This window comes from Clinocottus analis, unplaced genomic scaffold (genome assembly GCF_023055335.1).
Source record: "Clinocottus analis isolate CAN_PGR_092001 unplaced genomic scaffold, fCliAna1.0.p SCAF_25, whole genome shotgun sequence".
In the NCBI taxonomy this organism is placed as follows: Eukaryota; Metazoa; Chordata; class Actinopteri; order Perciformes; family Cottidae; genus Clinocottus; species Clinocottus analis.
This window is the reverse complement of record NW_027175987.1, coordinates 1487757-1500415: the sequence shown is the minus strand read 5'-3', so window position 1 is coordinate 1500415 and position 12659 is coordinate 1487757. Positions and strand designations below refer to the sequence as shown.

Genomic DNA, 12659 nt, shown 5'->3' with positions numbered 1-12659 from the left:
TGACAAAACTCACACCGAGGTGCCAGTACCTCTCTATATGCGCAATTAATCTTGCCAATGAAGACAATCAACAGCCTCACGCTCGTGAGCATTCTCAGCTTAAGCGATTGCTTCCCGCATGAGCAAAAGGCAGCGTTTGCATGTGTGAGCCTGCCGTGTCTGACGTGCAGAGACAGTCTGTGAGCAGTTCTGTGCTGGCAAGTTTAGTTCAGTTTGACATCCAAAGGGCTGGTTCATTTGGCTTCGTGACTTGCTGTGTGTCCGAAGACTTAATCGGTTATCCAGATTTGTCCAAAACATCCTGATAGGCCTGCTTTAGACATAACTGTCAACATGCTGACAATGCCTCTAATAGGACGTCTGGCATCTCTGTCTTATGAAACGTCTTAATATCTCCCTCAATCCTCCCTTCCTACGGGTTCACTTTCATCCCCACTGCCTACTCTGCGCTTTGTATAGGTCATCAGATGTGATATGAAATGGTTGGCACCATATTGACAAAAGCAGGTTGAACGTGTGTCCTTGTGGTAGACGTGTGATTAATTATTAACCAGCTGCTGCCTGCTAAGCCAGTCAGCATATAAACTTCTGCAAATTTATCCATTTGCTGAGGCAGATCAGTGTGTTGTTTACCCCCAAAGTGCTTCCGCGTGAAGATAGAGTTGCCACATCCTCCATATCTCAGCTATGACATTGAGAAAATGTTATCGCTAAAAAAAAAATAACATGATGGCCAAAATTGTGAAAATAAAGAAGTTGTACATAAACACGTTTTCTTGTAAAAGTGGCTGAACATAGATGAAATGTTGTGGTTTCTTTCTCTTTTTAAAAAAATAAATAATGATGCAGTAAGAACATAGAGCAGGGCTCATCATATTGTCTCTCCCTTATTCAGCATTGGACACAGTTAGGAATGCAGGAGACGATAACTACAACAGTGGCTTGATTGCGCTGTGACCTACAGATCCATCAGAAATTTTCGTTCAAAGTAGCCACTCATGTCGAAGGCCCAACCGAGTAAAAACTGCTCACAGCTGCAGTCATATTATAGCCCAACATCTGTCAACACCTCATTCTGTCAATGCTGCAGTGCAACACACACACACACAGCTTGTTGTTAAAATGTATTTTTAAAGCTGGTTGTGTTGCTTTGGGGGAATCCACTGATGCTTTCCAAACTCATCGATGAGCCTCTGGCGGCAGCAGCTTAGCAAATTTGTTCAACATTCATTGTTTTGTTTTCATAGTCTTCTCTTGAAGAATCTGTCTGTAAGCTATAATATCGTTGTTGTAGCTGCGTTATACATTTACATTGGAAAGTCAATATTTAAGCATCCTCTAGGAGTCGTGATACATTTTATCCTGACGTCAATATTTTTGTGTAAAATTGGGAACGACAGTGCAGAGCACTGCAGTCCTGCACAGAGCCAGACTCTTTCCATTATTAGCAGTTTTTTCCCAAGCATAAAATGTTTAATCGCCGTCTCTTTTAGCATACATTGAAATGTATAAACATGCAGTACAGGCAGCATATGCGTCATGTGAAGACATGTTTGTCAATCGCACGAATCAGATGGTAGACCTGATGTGTGTTATCTGACGGTTTTTAGGCTGAAAAAGTCAAGTAAGGCGCGTATTTTACCGACGCAGCAGGTTCACTGTGGAGGAGAATCTGTTACTGTTGAGATCAGAATACCAGTCAGAAGTGTGAAAATGTCTAAATTACAGAGCAGATGGCCTGGCTGTCGCGATGCGCTCCCATATTCATTCACTCATATTCATTCATCTGGTGCAGCTCTCTATGAGCTGACAACGTGTGCGCACACATAACAAGTTTCTTTCATCCTTGAGAAAAGAATGAATTTAAAGACTAAAAACAGACGTAAGGTCTTTGACAGAGGTTTGGGTTCAGATTGCAAGTGGCCAAAGAGACGTGTACGTGGGCTGCATAAAACACACGTGATGATACAGAAAAGCCTAAACCTGGTCGGTGAAGCCTTGATTCACTCTGGTGTTTTCTGCTGAAGGTTAGATGAGCACAAACGGCATGTAATGACAACAACAATCAGAGCGTGCCTGCCATTGTTAAATGTATGTGGCTAAAATATGCATCATCGGCTGTGTGACTCATTCGACACCATTAACTCTCGTCGACCCTTATCCATTGCCGTTTGACTATTCAACATGTTTAATTGTCTTTTGGAGGAAGAGGGAGCTCTCTGAATGGCTTTTCTCTCCAGCAGTGTGGCAGTGTTGCCCATTTAGTTTGGTTTTCTTCTCACTTTTCTCCATCTTCTTTTTCATCTTCACAAGCCAAAGACCACAGACTAATTTAATTAATATTCTTGGCTCATGCTGAAGCGACTGAATAGTGAGTAAAATGAGTATTGAGCAAAGTCAATTTATATCGTTATCATGATTTGCGCTAACTGGGTTTCATTTTTGAAGCTAATATTATTGTATGCAATTCAAGCAATTAATGTGTGGATTTTTCTGGGGGGGGGAAAAACAAGCGTTAGTATTTCAATCAATCTTGTTTTCTCTTTTGTACGTTACTTTTGCTCCTTAGAGAGGCAAAAGTGGGTACTTCTTTTTGCTATTATTCTAATAGTTGATTCATTGAGTAATCAGATATTAAGATTACTCAATGAATCAACTATTGGATTAATTGGTAAAATACTCTATTTCTATAAATCGTCGTTCGCTGCAACCCTCTTCTCAACGTACAATGATATTGTGCAAACCGATTTCCAGTGGTGTAAACATAGAAGGCTAGTTAAGTTTTCTCTCACACTGACCAACTGTTTGGTCCTTCAGACGCAGATCACACATGCATGTCAAGAGTCAGCTGGCCGTTGCAGTCTTTATTTACAGTGTGTTCTGCTTTTTAACAGAAGGGAGGAAAAAAATGGGCGACGTGAGGTGACGCCAAGTGCAAAGCACTCGAACAGTCAGCCTTTGTCATCATCTTTGACGTCGTCTTTGTGTGTCAGGCCTCTATCTCTGTCTGATTAGTTTTTTTTCCCCGTCTCTTTGCTCCTTCTCTCTCTCTCCCCTGCTCTTGGATGAGACTGTGTGTGTGGGGGGGGCGGGGGGAGGTCGGCCCTCTCCATCTACCCCAACCGTAAAAGAGGCTTTGTTTGCTAGATGCCATACAGAAAGAGAAAATGAGGCTTGCTGCAGGCTGAACAAGGAGGGGGTGGCTCGAACACCTGTTTAAAACCCACTTCCACCATTTAGAAAAGCTCTATAAAGGGGATTATCACTTGTGGAGATGGTGTGTTTGGGTGTCAGTCCCTGCCGTTCATCCAGTGTTGGAAATAATCTCCCTGTGCTCTTTAAAGTGTGCGCTGCTGCTTTTGTTTACCGTTGCTCTGTTTTGCCTAGGTCTTGTAGCAACAGCAGACGAAAGCTCTTGAGGTTCTTTTCCTTAATTTGCAAGTTAAACCGATTCTAACGTAGGGTTGTTTAGCTTTCCCTAATAGGAGAAAGCAGCTAGGTTCATGAAAAGCATGTTAGCATGAAGTAACCGTACCCACGGTCCCGTTATTCCTGTTTTAATTCAACCCACTCGACATGCACTACCTAATTTTCAAGGGGTGTCCTCTGACGCAAAAACATGATCAACCAAAACTTAATGTCATACATGACATAAAAACATACATTTTTATGTCATACATGACATAAAAACATACATTTTTATATAGTATTCATTTAAATAGCTTAGTCTCAAAGTGCACGGCGAGGCTGTTGTGTAGTATAGATGCACAATATAGACACACGAGAGGAAAGCGCCTCATTTATGACAAACCAGGGAGTGTCAGCTTTCACCCGATGACCTGTTTTTCTTTAGAAGCTGCACCTTGTCATGGATAAGTAAGTTCATGTATGCATGTCGTGGTTTCAACACTCAAACGTTTGTTGAATCGGAGCCCGAGCCATTTGGTGTGGAGGATCCTCTTCTCACGCTTTCATCCTCTACAATATGAGTCAGCTGAGTCACTCCCCTGTACTTTGCCTTCCTGTCAGTTCCTCTCCCTCTTCATCATCTCTGGATTCACACACTCAACGCATCTCCTCTGTGTTTCTAGAAGAAACACAAGTGTCCGCTGCGAATGTAGGTGTTTTTCAACACGACTGCATATTACAATATGTGTGCCACTTTAAGATTTTACATTACATTACATTTCATTTAGCTGACGCCTTTATCCAAAGTGACTTACAATAAGTGCATTCAACCGTAAGTACGAACTAGGAACAGGAATCATTTCCTACAATGTATTTTTTTTTTTTTCACGATTTGAAACCAGGCATACAGTAGCTGCTCACACCCCCATACAACAAACACTCTAGCGCTCAACAGTAACCGCATACTTTTTAAACGGCTATGGTTTCAGAAGATCATTTTTTTTCCATTCATTCACTCCATTGAAATATTAGAAAGTCCTTTTTTATGTAAAAGATTTTTAGCATACAACTAAGGCCTTCGAGATGCGTCTGGGGGAAAAACAGAGAAAAGGGCATGACTCTAGATAAGCCATTGTGAATGGCAACTCTTTTAAGCTAACATTATCAATGTACACAATTAATCTAGATTCACCAAATGAGTTTCTATAATTTGTACCTCCAAATGTTCTCAGAAACAAATTTGACAGACGGGAAGGAAAAAAATGGGAGATGTGACGGCAAGTGCAAAGCACTCGAACAGTCAGCCTTTGTCATCATCTTTGACGTCGTCTTTGTGTGTCAGGCCTCTTATCTCCGTCTGATGTCTTAAGCTAACGTTGTCAATATATACAATTTATCTGGGTTCACCAAATGAGTTTCTATTATTTGTACCTCCAAATGTTTTCAAAAACAAATTTGACATTTTAGGTAAACTGTTCTTGCAATATAGAAAAATTTCCAAACCAGCCGCCATCTTGGCCAAGTGCGCATCCTCACTAGTTGCCCACATGTGTGGTGAACATTTCCATGGTACCGACGAGCTCCTTCATTCAGAGAGTGCTGTTACACTTGAGGATTGTGGGTAGTGTAATATTTCTCCGTGGCATGGCTGATAAAATGTTGATATGGATTTGTGGCTTCAGCAGCAGCACATACCATTGGCTCACAATTTCAGAGCTATAATGTTGTAACCAACCACGAACAAACAATCTAAATCCTTTTGGTCAGTATATCCCTGGGATTTTCACTTGCAGAAATGCACCGTTATGCTCTATTATAAGATGTTTAATGGTCCCGAAATAAGTAATTTTAAAGAAAATCTTCATTTTGTTTTTAAAGATGAGATGGAGATGACTGGAGGCACAATGTTTTCAGGTTGTCCGCCCGTGATATCTGAGCAATGCCCTGAGGGACTTCTACAAATTTGGCCCAAACATCCACTTTGGGTTGAACTGATTAGATTTTGGTGGTAAAAGGTCACTGTGACTTCACAAAACACAATGTCACACAAATATCTAATGGGACAAAATGATGATGTGGTGACATTTTGGACAGACATTGATCTAAACTGCAACATGAATGGTTGCCAGAAGCATACAACACAAGGCCGTTATTCTACTTCTGCCAAAATAGTCTCCACCTCCATCTTGCGTACTGACGAGCATTCAGCAACGTCCAGTCAACAACCTTGTGGTGAATATCGTCTTTATCCTGTGTTAATTCGAGACAAAGATGCTAATAAAAGTTAAACTAATACTATAACTGTTGTATTTTCAAGTTTGATCTCTTATGGATTCATCTGTATGAGGTAAACTGCAGCTGAGGCTCTGTGTGTCATGTTATACTGGAGTGCAGCATTATGGACAACTGAGAGCACAGGTTTTCCAGCAGGGCAAATAAAGGACATTGTATTTATTTATAGTAGGTCACCTGCAGCCTTTACACGTGTTGGGACCTTTTGGTAAACAGAGCTGTGCTGCCTGCAGCTTGAGCGCATGTCAGTCCCAGCTGCACTGAAGAAGCAGCCAGTAAGTCACCGGCCGAGCCTGTGATCTAGGTTAGGTCAGTGACTATGAGTTGCTCCAGAGGACCAAAACCGTCTAATTTGGCTGTCTTTTATTACCGTGGCTCGGTGTGAGGCACCGTCCTCTGCTGTGACACCGCTTTTAATTCATGCCCCTGAAAACGGAGCCGAGCAGGGATCCAGCCTGCTGGGCCCTCTTTTAGAAAATCAACCCTCTGCTGGCCGTACTGTTGGTCTTAAACTACCTTTTTAAACCAGTGTGCTTCTCTTGTGAATACAAATGCTAATGATCAGGTGTTCAAGCTATTTTGAGGTTTTAAATCAGGTAGACTCGCCCGCTGTTCTCCAGTCTACATTTCTCTCTCAGAAGATTACCGACACACCTCTGTTCACTGTGTGACGTTGTTAACCGTATTCAGTGTGCAAGATGCCTCATATGGCAAAAAGCCAGCATTCTCATCCCAGCAGCTGTCTGATTAGAGGTTTACAAAGGTTACTTGGTTGTGGCTAACTCCACTTCTTCTGTAGTCTGCTAAACGCAACACCTGTAGTGTGGGAGGAACTGGGGGCAGAATAAGGTGTGCATAACTGTGGCGAAGGCCAGAGCCTGCAGGAAAAAGCTATCACAGTTCCTCTGTTACTGTAATTTACCTGCGGTTCCTCCGATCACACGTTGGGAACATAATTGGGAACACTCTGCAGCGCACAGACTCTGCTAGCAGAAATAAGCTGGGGGAATATAAGGCAGCAGATTTCAGCTGCATTTCGTGAGGTTTTCAGTGTCTTTGAAGCCAGCAAGAAAATGCCTGAGGCTTACTCAGAGCTTTGCCTAGTCAGAGCCAGGTTTCAAGCAATAGAGAGCTGGCATTTGTTTATAGTACTGAATACATCAAAAAGAGAAATGAGTTTAAGTCTGCAAATAGGGTGTGGAGTGCAGTTAGTCATCCTCTCTTTTGTGCTTGTCTTACTGATGTTAATAATATGCATGGATTGGCAGCGTGGTCAATAATATAACTATTGTTGAATTTAAGAAAAATTAGTTTCTTTTTTTTTTAAATGATTCATTTTGAGTGGATTGGAAATTTGAAGTGTTGTTCTGACGTAACAAGGAATCAAGATGGATTTCATAATCGTGTTTTTATCGTCTTTTGTCTTCAACAGAAAATTTCTATACCACGGCCAGAAAATTCCAGTGAACTGCAATCGTTTACTTTCTACCTGTCGAATGTGGGCAGAGATAACCCCCAGGGCAGCTTCGACTGCATCCAGCAGTACATCACCAGGTGAAAGCAAACACTGAATCGCACTCCCTTTCATCAAATGTGCAGCCGATTCTTCATTTTGCACAGACACAGATTCCATGTTTGTAATGTCAACATTTAGACATTGTGGTGATTGATTTGATTTTTTTCTTTGGCTCTGTGTAAATAATCAACAGTCTTTGGAGTTGCAAAATGAGTGTTTCCAGGTCGACATGTTTGTTTAACATAGTTAACTTGAGGTCACTCACCAAGCTCCTCAGTGATCCTTAACAGTCGCCTCTGAATATACTTATTAAACAACAGGGTTTGGCAAGTTGCAAAATAAATTTTAAAAAGTTGTTCAACATAGAAAAAGAACATGCGTCTTTAATTTTTTTTAAATTATATATCTCCAGTGTAAATTAAAGCGGTGTGTTCTTTTAATATTTGTAGACAAGTGCGGTCGCTTTTGTGTCGTAGCAGATGCAATGACACACAACCTGCCCATCCGCTTCTAAGCATCAAACCAATTGAACTTGTTCTGCAGACTTTCTCTGGCTGAACATCGGCAGTGAAATGTGCTGCCTGAATCAAGCAAATAGGACCAGATGTCTGCGTTAAAGAGGAAGGAAGTAGACGACAGAATAGGGAACAACAAGAAGCCTCTGCCTCTCTGACTGTGCAAGTTTCTGACCCCATTATTCAGAAAATATTTTTGAACAAGTGGGTCAGGTGGAGGTCATCCACATCTCTGACTGGATCCTAATCAACCTTGAGTTCCAATCTAAAGCCCAAATGACAGAGATCAGCTTCCACTCACTGCGCCAGCACCGTCTCATTTTCTGCCAAATCCTCATCAAAGTGGAGTGGAATCAAAGAGAGCCGGAAAGTCGGGAAAGAATGGGATTTGATGCAGCAGTGAGTCGTATACTGTGGGATCCCACAGTTGGCTGGAATTTGAAAAAATAATAGTTGTGCCCTCGGGGTGTTTCAGGGATCTCACTGAAGCAGGAATGCACAGTGAAGGGATGGGTTATTGCAAATATTGAGATATTTAAGGTTAATACTGAGAATACACTTGTAATGGTGGATATGTTTTAAACTAGCATGCCCTAAAATATGACTTGACACTGGTTTATTTCTTGTTGATCTCAAATAACTGTCCAAATATTCATGGAGCACCTTTCTTTAAAAATAAGTAGCGATTCCCCCTCATCTTTTCCACTCTCTTTCCATTGAAACTTCGAGACGCTCAATCCCAGTCTTCCTCTCTCACCATGTCCTCTTTGTTTTGGCAGTGAAGGGAGCATTCAGCTGGATTGTTTGGGTGGGATCCAGGACAAGATTACAGTGTGTGCCACAGACGACTCCTACCAGAAGGCCAGAGAAAACATGGCCCAGGTCGAGGAGGACTCTCGCAGTCGGAGTGCCATCGTCATCAAGCCTGGGGGGAGATACGTAGGTGAGGAGACATGATGACACGGACGCATGCAGACCACCAAACGCGCTCCGGTCAGCGAGACATTTTCTCAGTCACAGACTCTGCAAAAGACCAATATTTGATGATAACTCTGCTTTTGGTGGATGGAAAAGAGGAATTTCCATTTAAACACCATAAAGGTGTTGGGAGTTAATGGGCGTGAAGTGACGGGAAGAATTTCTGTGCCTTGCAAACAGAAAAATGGCCAGTGTGTTTGTGTAGCCTTTCTCTGCTGGTGAATGAGTTCACATTGCACCAGACAGGTTGTTTGGGTCTGGGGCTGAATGGCAAAGGGCCAGCACACTGCCAGCATGCCTCATCTGTAACTGGGACTTTATTGAATTTGATGGTGGTTGCTTCCTCAATGGCCACGCAGCTAATGTGCCACATGCACACTGATCTTCTTTCTCGCTAACTCCGTGAATGTAATTCAAACACACCGAGGCAAAAAACATCCCCGGGCAATACACATCAACTTTCTGACTTCTTGTTTTGGTCTCTGACCTTCTCTCGTTGTGCTCCAGCTACTGTAGAAAAACCTCAGTGCAGCTCCATTGCATGCAAAGAAAGCAATCCAGTGTAAGCCTTTTCACTGTTGAGCAGTGAGTCAAAGAATGTCTAGTCCAAGTCCATGTGTGCTGTGGAGGCAAACAGTGTTTTGTTCTCAGTAGGAGGCAACACAAAATTCAGTCTCTCTCCCCTGAGAGAGGTCTCAGTGGGAGCAGGTGATGATGGCTGATGTTTGTAATGCAAGGTGAGTTCTGGTGGACGTGACCGCGCTAAAGATGAGTGCATGATACATCTTTTATGAGTCATCTGCAGGTTCCCTCAGCCATTATCAGTCATGGAGATGGAAGCTGTTGACAGAAATAAATATATATCTTGCTGAGATAATAGTTATTTTCTGTTAAGAAAACAAGCAAGCGTTGGCTGCCAGCCAAAAGCTCATCTTGAGCCCTATTCTCTCAGCATTTTCTGTTTCACTACTGGATTTCAGTACTAAGTTCCTCCTGCGATTTTAAATTCTCAGCAATGGTAAACCGTACAAACTCCTTTTTCCTTTTTAGAATGACAACCCTTAAAACTAGTTGGAAAGATGAATGACAATGGGAAGTTTCTGTGTTTAAAAGAAAATACTGCGAGGTTTACATTCACCAAATATTCCTACATGTTTTAATCAGAAAATTCTCCATTTGCAATAAGGCCTAATTCATAATATCCAAACGTTTACATGAGCCATATAACATTCTGAGTCTTGTCCTTTTTCAGAATATTAGTGTTCATGTAAACATAATCGTTGACAACTTGACGAATCCTTCTCCAACTTTTTCTAACGGCAAACTCTTTCTCCACTTCTGTAACCACCCCACCTCAGGTAAGAAGGTCCAGATCCGGAAACCGGCACCTGGCCTCTCCGACGTCGCCCCGTTACGGAGGACATCTCGGCCCGTCATCATCTCGAGCAGTACGATAAAGAAGTGCACGCCTCAGCACAGGCCGCTCCGAGAGCGCCTCACACACCTGCTGGCCCTCAAGCCTTACAAGAAGCCTGAGCTGATCCTGAGGTTGCAGAAAGATGGCCTCTTGCCATTAGACAAGGACTCCCTGGATAGCTACCTGCAACAGGTCTCACACACTCACACGTTTATTGCGTTGTTGCCTCTGTGTAGAGGCGAAGAGACTCAACCATTCTTCTTTCTCGTTCCGTAGGTCGCGAACCTGAATGGGAAAGACAACACCTTCACATTGAAGGACATTTTGTATAAGGAGATTCAGAAGGACTGGCCAGGCTACACAGAAGGAGACCAGCAGCTTCTCAAGAGAATCATGTTTAAGTATGTCAAAGATGTGGATCACTCTCACTTTAAACCCACATCTCCCTATTCTGACGATGATTCTCAGCAGCCAAAAATCACTCGGGCTACTCCTCTGGATGGCTCGTTGTAGTTTTGTTTTTACTCTCTACTAATGATGAAACGTCAGCAAAATCATACCGGCAGCCAGAGGTCTCTTATCTTATGAGCAACAATAGTTGATACTATTGAAATGCTATTCTATAGTAGCGTTTTTTTAATTAATTTCTTTTGTGTGTGTAACTTTGCTAAATCCGACATACTTCCTTTGCTGAAACTGGCGAGACGATCCTCGGGTAACATCCTGGGTGTTGTGGACTGCAGGTTTTGATTTGTTGTTTGTGTTGACTCTGTGGCGAGGAGGAAGCAACAGGGTGGTGACTCTGGCATTTAAAAATTCTAGAGCTGCCAAGCTGTGTCGAGAAACATCCTTCTATTGAGGAATGTCAAGTATGTGTACAAACTCGTTGCCTCTTTTAATATCTTGTTACATAACCAATTAAGACGAGGTCATGGATTTCGTTCTGAGCACTTTCATTTATGTGATACACAAAGTCTGGATGTGTAAAACACACCTTTTTTTATTATATTTGTTGCAATGGCAGATGTGTCTGTGTCCCTAGGAAGTTTTCTGTGTGCTTTTCCGGCTTTGTTGACGGCATGAGTTGCTGGCCTTCTTCCCAGTGGAAAAACTTGTTTTCTCGAGATCTGGGACACTAAGGAAAAGTAAGCTCCCAGCTAGCTATAATTAGACCAGGAAGCATTTGCTCCGGTACTCGATTTGTGTTTATGTAATGGCCTCAAGAATAGCTCCTATTCTCCGTGATTAGCTTAGTTTTACCTGGGGTACAACTCTATAGGCAGCTCGACACTTTAGTGCAATGCAGTAACTATTTCACCTGAGATGTTCAGCTTTTGTTAAGACTGCAACTGACATCGCTGTATGGTTTGTTTTGTAGTGTGCGTTTGGTGTTTTTATTCTCATTTGAATATAGAGAACTAAAAAGCCACACAATACATTCGTATATTCACACGAACGACAACATTTCTGGCACAGTGCCATTAAAAGTGAAAAAAGTTTCACAAAGTACTCCTTACAGTATTGTTTTGTTGCATTATATTGTACTTAGATTACACATTTTATGGCCACTTGGTATAATCTTTGTGTGCAATTTTGTAACTGCATGCATCGCCACATATACGTGCACTTTGTTTGTGTGTCTCTTTTAGCTGCACTTCTATTTTATTTTATCGGCTAACTAACGGCTAACTGACTAACAACCACACCCTCCCACCTAATACCTCTCTCCCTTCCGCGGCTCCTCCGGAGTTTTGAGCTAATGCTGTAAGTCACGCAGGAGAAGCCCAACAACACGATTGGAACGCACATGATGCAACAGTGTTCCAGCACATGCTGATCTGTGTGTGAGGTGGCACCCGTCCAAGGTTCAGCCATATCGGTTGTCCTGCTCCCTCGCTCGTAGCTCCTGCCGGTCTCTCTGACAAACACACACACGCGCGCACACACACACGCCCGCCCTGATTGAACTAGGGCAGGGAATTGCCAAAACTCTGTGTACCCAACTGCCTCCTTCTAATGACGTCGTCAGCACTGACGGCAGCATCTCCGCACGCACAACATGGTCTTTAACGTTTCAGATTACATTGTCACGTTTGTAGCAGTGGTAAACGTGTACTGAACTTCATGTTTAATAATACATTTGTGTGTGTGTTGTGTTTTAATAGAAGGCTTGATCAGTTGGTTCAACACTGTTTATCATGGTGGGGTAGCCGCTACTTGGCACAGCTGTTTTGTTTTGTCACTTGCTGTGTGATGGATTAATTTAGAGTTCAGTCTTTTCACACCTGGCCCTAAAATGATTCTTGGCTCTGAATGCAGGCGTGAACAGTGCGGAGTTACTCGAGCCTCGTGTTGAAGAGGTCAGGGATTGAGTTGCAGGTGGAGGAAAAAAGTAGTCAATCCATTGGATCAGGCGTCGCGCTGCAGTGTGACCTCAACTTTTTAGCGCGCAGATGGTCTGATAAACCAACAACAACCATACACAAAGTGAGCTGCAGCACCATATTCTGTCTCTCTCGCTCTCTCTGTCAGT

The 12659-nt window shown here is 42.6% G+C and overlaps 1 protein-coding gene across 1 annotated transcript in view; it reads left to right on the top strand.

Annotated features, from left to right (window-relative positions):
* Window positions 1-12659, top strand: part of ell (elongation factor RNA polymerase II) — a 31958-nt gene that overhangs the window by 12648 nt on the left and 6651 nt on the right. Inside the window, exons 3-6 of the mRNA XM_068591591.1 lie at window positions 7133-7254; window positions 8511-8674; window positions 10068-10318; window positions 10403-10527. Coding sequence (XP_068447692.1) covers window positions 7133-7254; window positions 8511-8674; window positions 10068-10318; window positions 10403-10527 — 662 coding nt within the window. The remainder of the gene's footprint in view (window positions 1-7132; window positions 7255-8510; window positions 8675-10067; window positions 10319-10402; window positions 10528-12659) is intronic.